The 12988-nt window shown below is 54.0% G+C and overlaps 3 protein-coding genes across 3 annotated transcripts; all 3 read left to right on the forward strand.

The window, feature by feature from the left end:
• Positions 1-2718: 2718 nt before the first annotated feature.
• Positions 2719-6012, forward strand: BCR38DRAFT_490305 (cytochrome P450; the record flags this gene model as incomplete). The annotated part of the gene is made up of 2 exons (XM_040864506.1): positions 2719-5043; positions 5137-6012. The coding sequence occupies 2 exons, from the start codon at positions 2719-2721 to the stop codon at positions 6010-6012; spliced, it is 3201 nt and encodes a 1066-aa protein (XP_040710323.1).
• Positions 6013-7859: 1847 nt separating this feature from the next.
• On the forward strand, positions 7860-10088 carry BCR38DRAFT_490307 (uncharacterized protein; the record flags this gene model as incomplete). Its single annotated transcript, XM_040864507.1, has 4 exons — positions 7860-8835; positions 8930-9353; positions 9438-9729; positions 9825-10088. The coding sequence occupies 4 exons, from the start codon at positions 7860-7862 to the stop codon at positions 10086-10088; spliced, it is 1956 nt and encodes a 651-aa protein (XP_040710324.1).
• Positions 10089-11422: 1334 nt separating this feature from the next.
• Positions 11423-12645, forward strand: BCR38DRAFT_355165 (Alpha/Beta hydrolase protein; the record flags this gene model as incomplete). The annotated part of the gene is made up of 3 exons (XM_040856932.1): positions 11423-11862; positions 11924-12505; positions 12567-12645. The coding sequence occupies 3 exons, from the start codon at positions 11423-11425 to the stop codon at positions 12643-12645; spliced, it is 1101 nt and encodes a 366-aa protein (XP_040710325.1).
• Between the last annotated feature and the right edge of the window lie 343 nt (positions 12646-12988).

Raw genomic sequence — 12988 nt, forward strand, 5'->3', positions numbered from 1 at the left:
ATACTGGTTTATATTTGAAGATTTTGCATTTGGTAGGTTTTTATACACGGTTTCAACGCACTGACGGTGGTTATAGAGCCTGGCGTTGCACGGGGTTTGGGCAGCAACAAGTACTCACTGAGATCCTAGACAGATGGCGCGGCAGTGGATGCTGCATATGAGTTCCAGCTCGATGTCATCTTTCGGAAATAGAATGGTGGCTTCCACGCGGGGTGCAGCCCCTATGCCGGCGAAACCGAAAGTGTCATGAGGGAGGAATCGGAGTATACCATCACATCTTTCACAGCATAACTAGTCCGAGTTCTCGAATTTGTTTACGTTTGCTAACAGATGACTCATTCGCAGGAAACTACTCAAACTGCAGCTCCTGGATTCACATTGCCGTCCTGTAGACCAAAGATGCCGCACAGCGCGGCCTCCCACGCCCAACATGAAATGCTGCTCCTAACGAACGACACCGGAAGGACTGTCAATACAATCGAATGCCACGAGAAAGAGCGAGAGGGCTCCTGCCTTCGGATGATTTCGAGCTTCACACGACGATACGGCGCACGTCAAGAACTCGGAGGAAACAACCACCGGACCCATCGCAATGCTGTTCAAATTGGAGGACTGCCGCAAGCAGCTGAGCTCGCTGTCAACACGGAGAAGTTGGCTAGTTGATATATCCGAAGAGTGGAACAGGATGTCTGCGTTATAGTGCATGGCAGATTCAGGTCAGCCAGCAGGCAGAGGAGAACCGGTTGACCAAGTCCCCGTACGGACAAGGGAGACAGCATCCTAGGTCAGCCGCCAGGTCATATGTTGTTAGATATTGACATTTCACACGGGACCAATCATTGGCATACTCGCAGCCGTCACTGGTCTTGAGGTATGCATCTGGCGTTCGCTCGCAGGAGGGTCGAAGGGGAGCACATTGCTTCGCTCACTCGACATCTGGAAATACCTGTGGCTGGCTTTGCTAATCTGGGATGCCTGGTCCTGGTGCCGAACCATCCTGTGGTGTAAGTCCCGATGTCGACCACAAACATGCTCACTTGGATACAACACTGACTAACAAATGCAGAGCGTGTTACGTAGAAAAGTTGTCACCGTCGCCAACGACCGAGCAAGGCTCAACCCCGGGATTTGGAAGAAGAGACCAAGGATACTGTCAACACAACAAGAGCTGTAAGGGGCCGAGAAAACGTGAGGGAAGACGTGGCACAGGTTTGCTCTTCCGGGTGGTTGTGACCGAAATGCCTTGGCGTTGTCAAACAAGTGAAACCATGGCGGGTCATCTGGATTGCCGGCGGCAACAGGAGTTTCCAATCGCATCGAGCTCTGCTTGCAGGTGTCGGATGCAGGATGCACCAAGATTCCGTGCCATGTGTTGAGTTCTCATGTGAGCATTTCGCGGCTTAGCATCGCTTGAGGACTGGAATAGTGTCGAGTGAGAGGCATGAAGGGTGTTGCGATCATAAAGCTTGGGTCCAGGATGGATCTGTCATTTAAAAAGGAACTCCGATCTGGCTGCGTGAGTTGATCATGTAACCATAGGCAATAGTTATGCGCACGCGAATGCGACAAGGGTGGTTCTGTGGCTACGTATTAGGTTTTTGGATTTTTATCCGTTTCTTCTTTGATGCTTCAGGCAGGTCGTGGTGATGTTGCCCGGATGGCAAGATAACGAAGCATGGCCTGGTGAAGTTGCCGACGGACTTTTGCGGCTATCGCGGAGGAATGGTCGCTCACGCCGATTTGTAGCATGATTTTGCCCGAGCCAAGCAGGCGCTCCGCTGGGTCCTGAAGGCTAGTGGAGCCACCTTTTCTTGATTTTGGGTTATATGATGCATTGGGATATTGTCCACGACAGACGGAATTTTTCTGGAATCTCCTCGATGAATGAGGTTCGTTCCGCCGTGAAGCGTTCATCTGGTCAACTCCGACCAGATGAGCAAGCAGCTGATGCAGCAGACAGACGTATTCAAACCTCCATCCCTTACTATTGTACAGTAGCATCTGCAACGCAAATGCTGAATAATCTTGTTTTTGAGGCTCTGTAATTAGCTGCAACCCCCTGCTTCTCTTTTGGCGGCAGCTGCGAGCGGCCCTGCTAGGGACACTGAAAAGCTTGGCCTACCATACCCGAACATATGGCAGGCTTGTCCCCGTCGGGTCATTTTCACGCGCGTGCATTGGGTTTTCCCACCGTCAAGTCCTTCTCATTGAAGTGCTTCTCCAGATGATACAAAGTGGGTTGTCTTCAGGATGAAGCAGCCTTGCTACCCAACATGCGAAGTCTGACTTTAGTGACGTGAACTTCGATGCTCTCAGTGCTACTGTAAGTCCTGAAAGGGCCTCTAAGGCCGAGGCCTAAATGTTCCGACCCACCGAAGCTCTGCTGTTTCCGAGGCCGTGTCGTTGGGAGCGGGTCATGCATGTCGTCGGCGGCGGGCTCTTTCAGTCAAAATTCAATCTCCGTTCCCCGTGCCGTCTGACGAAACACACGAGTCACGACTAGGCCTCGCATGGCGCTGAGTAATGTGGCCAGCCAATAATCTTGGGGATGAGATCTCCCGTCGTCTCGGCCAGCCCACAGCACGGCAGCACGGCCCACTTGATGCTGCGAAGCACTCAGTTAAATATCGACGCCGTCTTTCACTCGTCTCCAGGCCATGAGGTCGTACTATGCTCGAGACAACACCCAGCACTGGACATAGCACAGCAACGCTCATGATGGCCGAGATCGTCCCCATTCCCGAGCCGCCAGGCCTGCCCATCATCGGCAACGTGGGCGACATCGACAAAGAGTTCCCGCTCGGCTCCTTCATGAGTCTGGCGGAAAAGTACGGCGAGGTCTACCGCCTACACCTCCCAGGACGGTCCGTCGTCTTCTGCTCAACCCACGCCCTGATCGACGAGCTGTGCGACGAGAAGCGGTTCAAGAAGGTACCCACTGGCGTCTTGTACGAGATTCGCAACGGCGTGCACGATGGTCTCTTTACGGCCATGCTCGAGGAGCCCAACTGGGGCATCGCTCATCGTGTTCTCATGCCTGCCTTTGGACCCATGAGCATTCGCGGCATGTTCGACGAGATGCACGATATTGCGAGTCAGTTGGTCATGAAGTGGGCGCGTCATGGCTCCCACCAGCGTGTTCTCGTCACCGACGACTTCACTCGCCTGACCCTCGACACCCTGGCCCTGTGTGCCATGGGCTTCCGCTTCAACAGCTACTACGCCAACGAGATGCACCCTTTCATCGACGCCATGGCCAACTTCCTGACCGAGTCGGGAGCACGCATCTCCAGGCCGCCCTTGCCGTCCTTCTTCTACCGCAATCAAGACGCTCGGTATTGGCAAGACATCGAAATCCTCCGTCAGACGGCCACGACCGTTCTCCACGAGCGGGAGGCCAACCCCTCGGACCGCAAAGATCTCTTGGCAGCCATGCTCGCGGGTCGGGACCCCAAGACGGGCGAGAAGATGACGGATGCTTCCATCGTCGACAACCTCATCACCTTTCTCATTGCCGGCCACGAGACGACATCCGGCATGCTCTCATTCGCCATCTACCAACTGCTCAAGCATCCCGACGAGTACCGCAAGGTGCAAGAAGAGGTCGATCGCGTCATCGGCAAGGGGCCTGTGACGGTCGACCACATGAGCAAGCTGCCCTACATCGAAGCCACTCTCCGCGAAACCCTGCGCCTGTGCTCGCCCATCAACGTGATCCAAGTCCGGCCCATCGAGGACACGCTCCTTGCGGGAAAATACCCCGTCAATAAGGGCGAGGCCATGTCCCTGCTCTTGTCCAAAGCGCACCAGGACCCCGCCGCCTTCGGAGACGATGCGTTGGATTTCAAGCCCGAGCGCATGCTCGACGAGCCCTTTAGGAAGCTGCCCAAGAACGCCTGGAAGCCCTTCGGTAACGGCGTCCGCGGATGTATTGGCCGGCCCTTTGCATGGCAGGAGGCCCTCATCATCATGGCCTTGCTGTTCCAAAACTTCAACTTCGTCATGGATGATCCCAATTACCAGTTGATGTACAATCAGACCCTGACTATCAAGCCCAAGGGCTTCTACATACGCACGCTCCTCCGCGACGGCCTCACACCAATCCAGCTCGAGCACCGCCTCGCGGGAACACCACTAGCAGAGAACCCAGCCGGCAAAGCGGCTCCCCAAGCCGCCAGTGCAGATGCAGCCGGACACCCCCTGACTGTTTTGTATGGGTCCAACAGCGGTACTTGCGAGTCCATGGCCCAGCGCCTGGCCGCGGATGCTTCCCAGCACGGCTTCAAGGCCACCACGATGGATTGCATGGATGCCGCCAACGGCAACCTGCCCACCGACCAGCCCGTAGTTGTCATCACGGCCAGTTACGAGGGACAAGCCCCAGATAATGCGTCACACTTTGTGTCGTGGGTCGAGAATATCAAGGACAAAACTGCGCTCAGTGGAGTCTCGTATGCCGTCTTTGGATGTGGACATCACGATTGGGCCTCGACCTTCTACCGCATTCCCAAGCTCGTGGACGCCAAGCTAGAGGAAGCCGGCGCCACCAGGCTGGTCAAGATGGGCCTGTCAGATGCCGGTGGCTTCGACATGTTTGCCGACTTCGAGTCGTGGGAGGACGACGTGCTGTGGCCCGCCTTGAAACTGAAGTACGGGTCCCCAGATCGGTCGAAAACAAACAGCATGTCGGGCGTCACGTTGAAGGTGTCTGTCTCCACCCCGCGCTCCTCGACCCTGCGTCAGGACGTTAAAGAGGCGGAAATCGTCAACACTCGGATCCTCACAGCCGACGGAGAGCCGATCAAGAGACATGTCGAGATCAAGTTGCCTACCGACCTGAGCTACCGATCGGGAGACTATCTTGCCGTGCTGCCCATCAACCCCAGACCAATCGTTCTACGCGCCATGCGCAAGTTTGAGTTAGCATGGGACTCTTGCCTGACCATTGAGGGCGAGGGTACTTCACTGCCGACAGGCATCCCATTACCGGCCAACGATATTCTCTCGGCGTACGTCGAGCTAGCGCAGCCCGCAACGAAGAGAGTAAGCATCCCGCTTTATCCCCTCTCCCTTTTCTCCCCCCGGCCCCCCTTTGGCCCCAACCATGAAGAGATTCGTTGCTAACACGGCAACCAGAACATTGTAGCCCTGGCAGAAGCCACATCCGACAAGAAGGACCAAGAAACCTTCATGAAGCTGTCGGGCGATTCCTACAATGACGAAATTGCCAGCAAGCGCGTCTCCATCCTCGATCTCATCGAAAAGTACCCTTCGGTCAAACTGCCACTTGTGTCCTTCCTGGGCATGCTCCCGCCCATGCGGGTGCGCCAGTACTCCATCTCCTCTTCGCCCCTGTGGAACCCCAACCACGTCACCCTGACCTTCTCGCTGCTCAACGAGCCCAGCAAGTCGGGCCTCGGCGTTCACATGGGCGTTGCCACCTCGTACCTCAACAGCCTCGAAGTCGGCAACAAGCTACACGTCTCGGTCCGCTCCTCTCACGCTGCCTTCCATCTTCCCTCCGACTTGGAAAATGTGCCCGTCATTTGCATCGCCGCCGGAACCGGCCTCGCGCCCTTCAGGGGGTTCATCCAAGAGCGTGCTGCCATGATCGGTGCCGGCCGCAAGCTCGCTCCGGCTTTGTTGTACTACGGGTGCCGTGAGCCAGCGAAGGACGACCTTTACACGGAGGAACTCGCCGTCTGGGAGAAATTGGGTGCCGTCGCCATCAAGCGGGCGTACAGCCGCACTCCCGAGAAATCTGACAGCAACTCGAAATATGTTCAGGACGCCTTGTGGGCAGACCGCGAAAACGCACTCAAGGTGTGGGAAGACGGTGCGAAGCTCTTCGTGTGCGGTTCGAGGAAGGTTGGCGAAGGCGTCAAAGACGTGGTTTTGCGCATCAGGCGCGAGGATGACGAGAAGGAGGGCCGCGTGGTCGAGGAGGGCAGCGTGGAGAAGTGGTGGGAGGCGTTGAGGAATGTTCGGTATGCCACCGATGTATTTGATTAGATGCTCGATTGGAGCCTCTCTCTGGGTAACGCTGGGCACGGGTTTTCTGTATTATTGGACAAAAGACGCGAACTTGAGGAGGCAAGCGAATATGGTCATTTAATTCGATTAGGTAGCTGTATGAGTAATGACGGATTCATCTAAAAAGCATCTGCCCCACCCCCCACCGGAGTCTTACCCTTGCGAGGTCTGCAGTATAGAGCGGGCGCCGCTTTATCACGGAGGTTTCCTTCCAATCCCCTTTATGGCCAGAGACACACTGATGACCCGTAACATACACCAGCAACACGTCGAATAGGAATTTCCATTGCATATAAACCGGCCGTATCCAGAAACAAGGCAACTCCCAAGCAGCCTCCGGTACGGGGTCCGATCCATGCAAGAGTAGCTTGTCCAATCATGGCTGACCACCCGAAACCTTTCTTCGTGCTAGATGAGAAAGACAACCTGACACGTATCACTAGCACCTGACTTCATGAGATACCGATTGGCCAACCCACATCTGCCGACTAATTTTCAGGGCATGTCGAAGCCATCTCAAAAGACGTGCAAAGGAAAAATAGACTTCTCGCTAATACCCGTCGTCGTAGCTCTCGACCTAACTTCAGACCCTTCCAGGGGCCGTCGAAGTATTACAGTCTCGTTTTTGGCCAAAGCTGTCAGTACTATACTCCACTTTCCCCACTGTCCCTTCCGTCCGGGTTGTGGGAATGCTTCCTCTTACCTGCAAGCGCCTGGTACATGAAGACCAAACCAGCCGTTGATCCCTTGCCGTTGCAGGCTGGCGGCAGCGAAGAAGGCTTGGACTTGGAGCTCTTGGAGGGCTTGAGCTTCCTCTTGAGTTTGACTACGGATGACGACGAGCTAGTGCTTGTCGTATCTGTTTGGGAGTGCACTTGTCAGCTTAGGGTATTTTGCCGAGCTTCAAGCTGGATCGCTGTAGAATCAAGGCCGTTAGTTGGCAAGAGACATACCATATTCCTTGTTCATGACTGGTGCTCCGAACTCGTCGACCAGAGTCGCCTCTGATGGCGCGGTCAAGTGTGTGCGGGTGTTACTGGACATTGTGATGATGGATTATGCGGTGCGGATTGGGAACGGCTCCTGGAGACTTGGTAGGAGTTGTTTGTCAAGCAGTTGGCGTAACGTCGCGGTTTTTTTTCCGGCCTGTTTGATATGAGTATGTCGAGTATGGACTAGATGTATTTATTCTGAGTATAGTTGAAAGTCTAGCTGAATGCCTGAGGGAAGATAGTTTCATATATGTAAAGAAAGCCAGTCAACAACCCAACTCCAACCGCTTGAAAGGCTTCGGTCCTTGAGTCATAAATGCCGTCCAACTCCGTGTTTCGGCGTCGTGCCGTGAAAAAGCCTACGGCGGCAAATGACATCGCGGGTTGGAAAGCCGACTGAGGTTTCTCAGTCCAGAGGCGGCATGATGTGACCGTTGCTGACCTCGTCGTCAGACGGTTGAAATATTGACCGGTTGACTGTTGGATTGAATTGGCTGGTCGGTGATGGTGGGGCCGCGTGTGTGTAGTCAATCCAGTTTTCGGTATGACTGCATAAAAAGGGCTGAAACCGGCGAATGTAGGGTAACTATACCTCGGCAGCTAGAGCCGAAGCCGATATATTTGTGGTCCAGTCACAGAAAGCCGACGCCGAAGTCGATACTACATAAACAAGTCCATCTCAGCCACCTCAAGAGCAAACATCTTGCTTTCGGGCGCGTTTGTCATCGCCGCACAGGTGTCGGCAGGAGCATTAGTAATTAGCACGGCTTACTGTATGTACGCAACGCGCCCTGTTGCTATACCACAACCTACGGAGGCTGATTACGCAACGACATGGACGGCTCCACCATTATAGCGATCCAGCGTCGGCCCAATGGGCGTCTCCAAGCGTGCGATCCATGCCGGCAGAGCAAGCTGGCGTGCAATCACTCGATCCCCTGCATAAGATGCAAGAAGTGGAACATTGTAGATCGTTGCATATACAGCGCCTCGGGCTCATCTCCGAGGAGATCAACTGCCTCGTCGGCCTCGGCTTCCTCCATAGTCAGGAGGCCAGAACCGGCACGCTCCTTGCCCCAGAGCCTGCCAGCCATTACTCCGAGTCTGACCTCAAGGCTGTCGACAAGCCCAGACAGCCTGCCCCCGAACTCGGCGGCAGTTCAACCTGGTTATCTGGGCTTCACAAGTTTCTCGACTCCCTACGAGGAGACGCGGAATAGTCTGTCACTGCTGGACCCGCAGTCTCCGTCGCACAGGACCAACCAGAACCGGCGTTCTTCAGGGGTAGCAGGCCAATCCCCAGTCAGCCATGCCGGCAACATAATGTCGCCCGTGGTGCAGGAGCTGGCTCTCCATGTACTGAGACAAATCCCGATTCCGGAAGATGGGCCGCGCATGTTCGAGCCCAACATTTCGTTTTTCGATGGATGGGTCAATATCATGAGCAAAACTGTGCTTGAGCAGCTGTACGCCATGTGGGGTCACTGCCTGGGAACGACGCGGAATCCGGCCCAGCTGGAGGAGTTGGCTCGAACGATATGCGTCAACACTATCAAGTCGACGTCGGACGCCATCAGGGACCCGAATGCCTGGATGGCTCAGTTCGTAGGCCATAATCTCAGGTGGGACTCGTTGGGGGCGCTCTTTACCTTCTGGAAGCTATCGCCCGAGAGTCCGTTGGCCGTAGTGAACCAGGAGCTCATTTGCAACTGTATCCGATTATGCAGGCAGTTTACTGAGGGCAATGTCGTCTTGGTCTATCTGTATCACCAGCGGGCGAGGCTCCAGTCGATATTCAGTGGGGATGCGGGTAAGTTTGACTTCGAAACCTGCTCTCCTCTACAGCCGCCTAGCTGTCCAGTTCTTATTACATCAAGCAAACTGGCTGATGAACCTACCTCTAGGCTTTGAAACCTGGCGCTACCATGCCCAGATGGTGCAGCTCATCACCTTCCTCGGACACCACGCCGAGACCAACACGGAGAAGCCCTACATGCCCACGCTTGTATCCGAGGCCAAGCGGTGCATGCTCTGGCTCATCTATTGCATGGACAAAGTGGCCGTTTCTTTCACCGGTCGGCCGCCCCTGCTCACCCAGGTCTACATCTCGACGCCACTGCCCCTCGACCTCGACGTCAATTGGCTATTAGTCGACCAGGATGTGCTGGCCCAGAATTTGGATAAGCTCGTCGATGACCAGGGCTGGAACCTCACAGGGGGCTTGTACGGTTCCACCATGGACCGGACTCGCGCACAACTGTTCAAGGTCCGGGAAGACATCTTTGTCATTGCCCTTGGCTCCAAGAAGGCATCCATCGAGCAAATCCTGTAAGTCGGATTCTTGAATGATCAAGTGAATACTCTCTATCTGAGTACCAGGAACTTGGGACTGACTGAAAACTGCCCATCTAGTGACCTCAAATCGTGCGCCGCTCAGGCTACTCGTGTCCTCCCCCCTTCCATCACCTACCGCCCAGAAGACATAAGGGACTTGAACGTCGATGTACGACATCTATTCATCCGGCTGTTGCACAAACTCGATCATCTTCAGAACCTGTTCTTCATTGAGCGCATGTTGATCCTGCGCTACCAGCAAGACGGCGGTGAACTCCTGGCCCTCAGCTTTGAGATGGTGGCATTGACGCTCAATCTGTGGACGCACATGGATCGATTTTTTGCCAAAAGGAAGGACTTTGAGTGGATTGTGAGCTGCCCTCCTTTTCTTTTCCTTATGGTTTTGCTCGTCTACTTTTATACGCATGATCATCCACTGCGTCTAACCTAGCTCCTCCAAAACAGCTCATGGGCTATGGCGCCCCCGCAGGCGGTATTCTCTGCATGGAAATCCTCAAACCGACCCTGAGTGGTTCGCACCCGCAGAACCCACACATCACGCGGTCGAGCATTGTTCAGAAGTTGAGCCTGCTGGTCGGGTTCCTCGAATGGGTCGGCCCCTCGGCACCCAACGCCAACATCGCCGCCAACACCATCGCCACCATCCAGCAGGTCCTGGACCACTCCCTAAAGCACGCGAGCACGAAGCCCAGGCCGTGCCCGGGATAACCCTTTTGGATTGGGACTTCTCGGCCCAGCCCGACTTTAACTTGGAACTCTTGGATACGTTTGATTGGTTGAGGGATATGGAAAGCTAGTAAGATGTTGGACCACAAATAACTCTTATAAGCCTGTTGTGACCACATTCTCAGATACTGGGTATATTCGCCTTCTGAGGCAGTGTGGTTTAACATCAGACGCTCGTGCCTTGGGTACAGGGGGTTCGAATCATGCCCCTTTTGCTGCCGCAAAGTGTGGTTTGATATACAATATGCTGCGCTATAGAGTGATTCATGGCCTAAAAATATGCCAGGCACTTTAATTTTTACACAAAAACTGGCCCAATGTGCCTCTATGCTCTTGGGCTGTTTCTCTGGTCTGCAGCTCCGGTATGATGCTCTGGCTATTATCACCCGATATACTCGTCCACGCAGGACTTGTAGTTCCTGTCGCATTAAATGCCGCCTAGCAGTACAAGGAGTCGGTAGTGAAATTCAAGATGCCATACGCAATAACCAACTAGTTGACAAAAACTACGGCAGCTCGTATTAGCACCCATTCGCCACGGCTAGCCAAGACTCGCCAGACGCTCCCAGCATGTCGCCTTACATACGCAGCCGCAGTTGTCCAAAAGTCACATTGCGCAAAATTAGCGGTGCAAGTCACGAAGAGAGCAACTAGCGCCTGCAGAGCAGGTTGAAAAGCATGGTGTGACAGCGAAGACCGTGTATACCGTGTTCGCAGTGAGGCATACTGTAGCAACGGGCACAATGACATAGTAACTGACTCCATTGATCCAGCGGGCCCCTTAATTGTCGGGATGGCCCTGGTAGATGACTTAGTTGATGTAATGGTAGGTCGGAGGACAAACGATGGAGTATGCCAGGCACGTGAGGGCCATGGCTAACTGCAAGTATGACGAGCTTGTTTCGAGGCTGGACCAGAGGTAGAGGTGCCAATGCCTCTATGCGTATCGAAATGAGTCTCGGTATGGGATTTCTGCACTTATCCTAACGCAGGCTCGGCTGGTCTTCCAAATCCGGTCAACGGTGGTATGCAATGGCATAGCCCGGTAAGCACTTGCTGAGAGTTATCCAATGAAGCAAGTGGCTTAGCTAAGGCACATATTCGATGTTACCCTCCAACGTGATAGTCTACATGTGATTGATCTCAGTTTCCTGGAATATGGCTGGTCGGTTGGATCGGATTGGCATTTCATAGAATGACTCCTTTTCATATGGGTCAACGCTATATAAGCAGTAGTGCACCAGCCTAAGAGGATGAAAAGCAAAGCAGAATTTCCACTCCAGCAGGTTTCCCCCATCATATTAGCATTCAAAAGCATGTATTCTCACACTTTCTACTTCGCTTTTGCCGCAGTGGTATCTGCCTTGTCGCAGAAATCTTTGCCGACTTGCAGAGAGGTTGAAATACCCCTAACTGTATCCGTACCACGCTTCATCGTGAACATAACAGTCCAAGACAATTGGGATGCCGCAGCTTTGACCTTCACCCTCACACGCCGAGACTCAGGAAGTGCAGCAGACCCGATTCCCATTGCCGGCATGACGTCCGACCCAGTTGACAGCAACTTTACCATCGGAGCGACGCTATGTGGGACAGGGGGTACAACACTGGTGTTGACGCATGGAATCATCGAGTCTAAGCGATACTGGCGTCCTAACTTCTCTGGCGCTGAGAGGTACAGCCTTGTCGACGCAGCCATGGCAGCCGGGTATTCAGTGCTTAGTTACGACCGCATCGGTGTCGGCTCCTCGTCCATGTGGGTTGTTACAGACAAGTACCACGTCCCAAATCTCCTAACTGACGCTCCTTGCCACTAGTGTGGACGCCCTCTGGGACGCCCAATTCCAAGTCGAGGTCGCAGTTCTCGACTCTCTTATCGCCTACTTACGTAGCACCGCCAATGCCGCCAAGATCGTCCTTGTTGGCCATAGTTACGGGTCGTACATCTCTGCCGCATCCGCCAGCCACGTTGACATCGACGCCCTCGTCCTCACGGGGTTTAGTGGTTCTTTGTCCTATTTCGGGCCATTTGTTGCCGGCGCCGGGTTTCGTGTGGCCAAAATTCAGAATCCCCGCCGTTGGGGACACTTAGACCCGGGCTATCTAATTTCTTCGGACCTATACGCTGAGACGTACGCATACTTTGCCGCACCTTCCTTTGACCATCGCATCGCCGATTGGGCGCACAATTTTGGGAGCGAACCGTTCGCCTCGGCGGAGCTCCCGTCACTGCTTGCTACTACCGTTGAGTTTGAGGCCATTGCGGCACCGGTGCTGGTCCTCCAGGGGCAGTTTGACTTGTCGGCTTGCGGCGGCAATTGCGTCGGCGTACTGAATGATACGAAGGCCCTGTTCACTGGTGCCAAGGTTATTGAGACTATTGATAGTCTACCCGCTGGGTGAGTGTGGTATAGCACTCAGAAGAACGATGTGGATAACTAAGCTGAATTGTTGTTACAGCCATAACCTGAACCTCCACTACGTTGCTCCACGAGCCTTTGAGATCATGTTTGACTTTCTCAAGCGCCAGGGGAAATAGCCTCCGGGATAGCAAATGGCACGGTATATCTCCATCTTGCGTCAAATAGTTGTTGCTTCCATTAGACTTGTCGGTCACATCACTCGTAGATGGTTCGGTGAGCTATGTCCAGCCGTTGGTTACCTGTAATATAATCATCATGTTCAGATCCTCTTTCGCTTCATCGTGGGTGCCTCAAAATAATGCATCACGATAAATCACGTGCCTGATGGGTTGTCACAGACATGATTCAGGCAGGACAGAGCCGAGGACCACTATCGGACTTATTGTGTGCAAATAGGGTTACATTGAATTAAAGTGGTCTCTCCGCCCTCTCCATCCATCGACAGAGCGGAGTTGGCTC

The sequence above is a fragment of the Pseudomassariella vexata genome, assembly GCF_002105095.1.
Source record: "Pseudomassariella vexata strain CBS 129021 chromosome Unknown BCR38scaffold_21, whole genome shotgun sequence".
Lineage (NCBI taxonomy): Eukaryota > Fungi > Ascomycota > Sordariomycetes > Amphisphaeriales > Pseudomassariaceae > Pseudomassariella > Pseudomassariella vexata.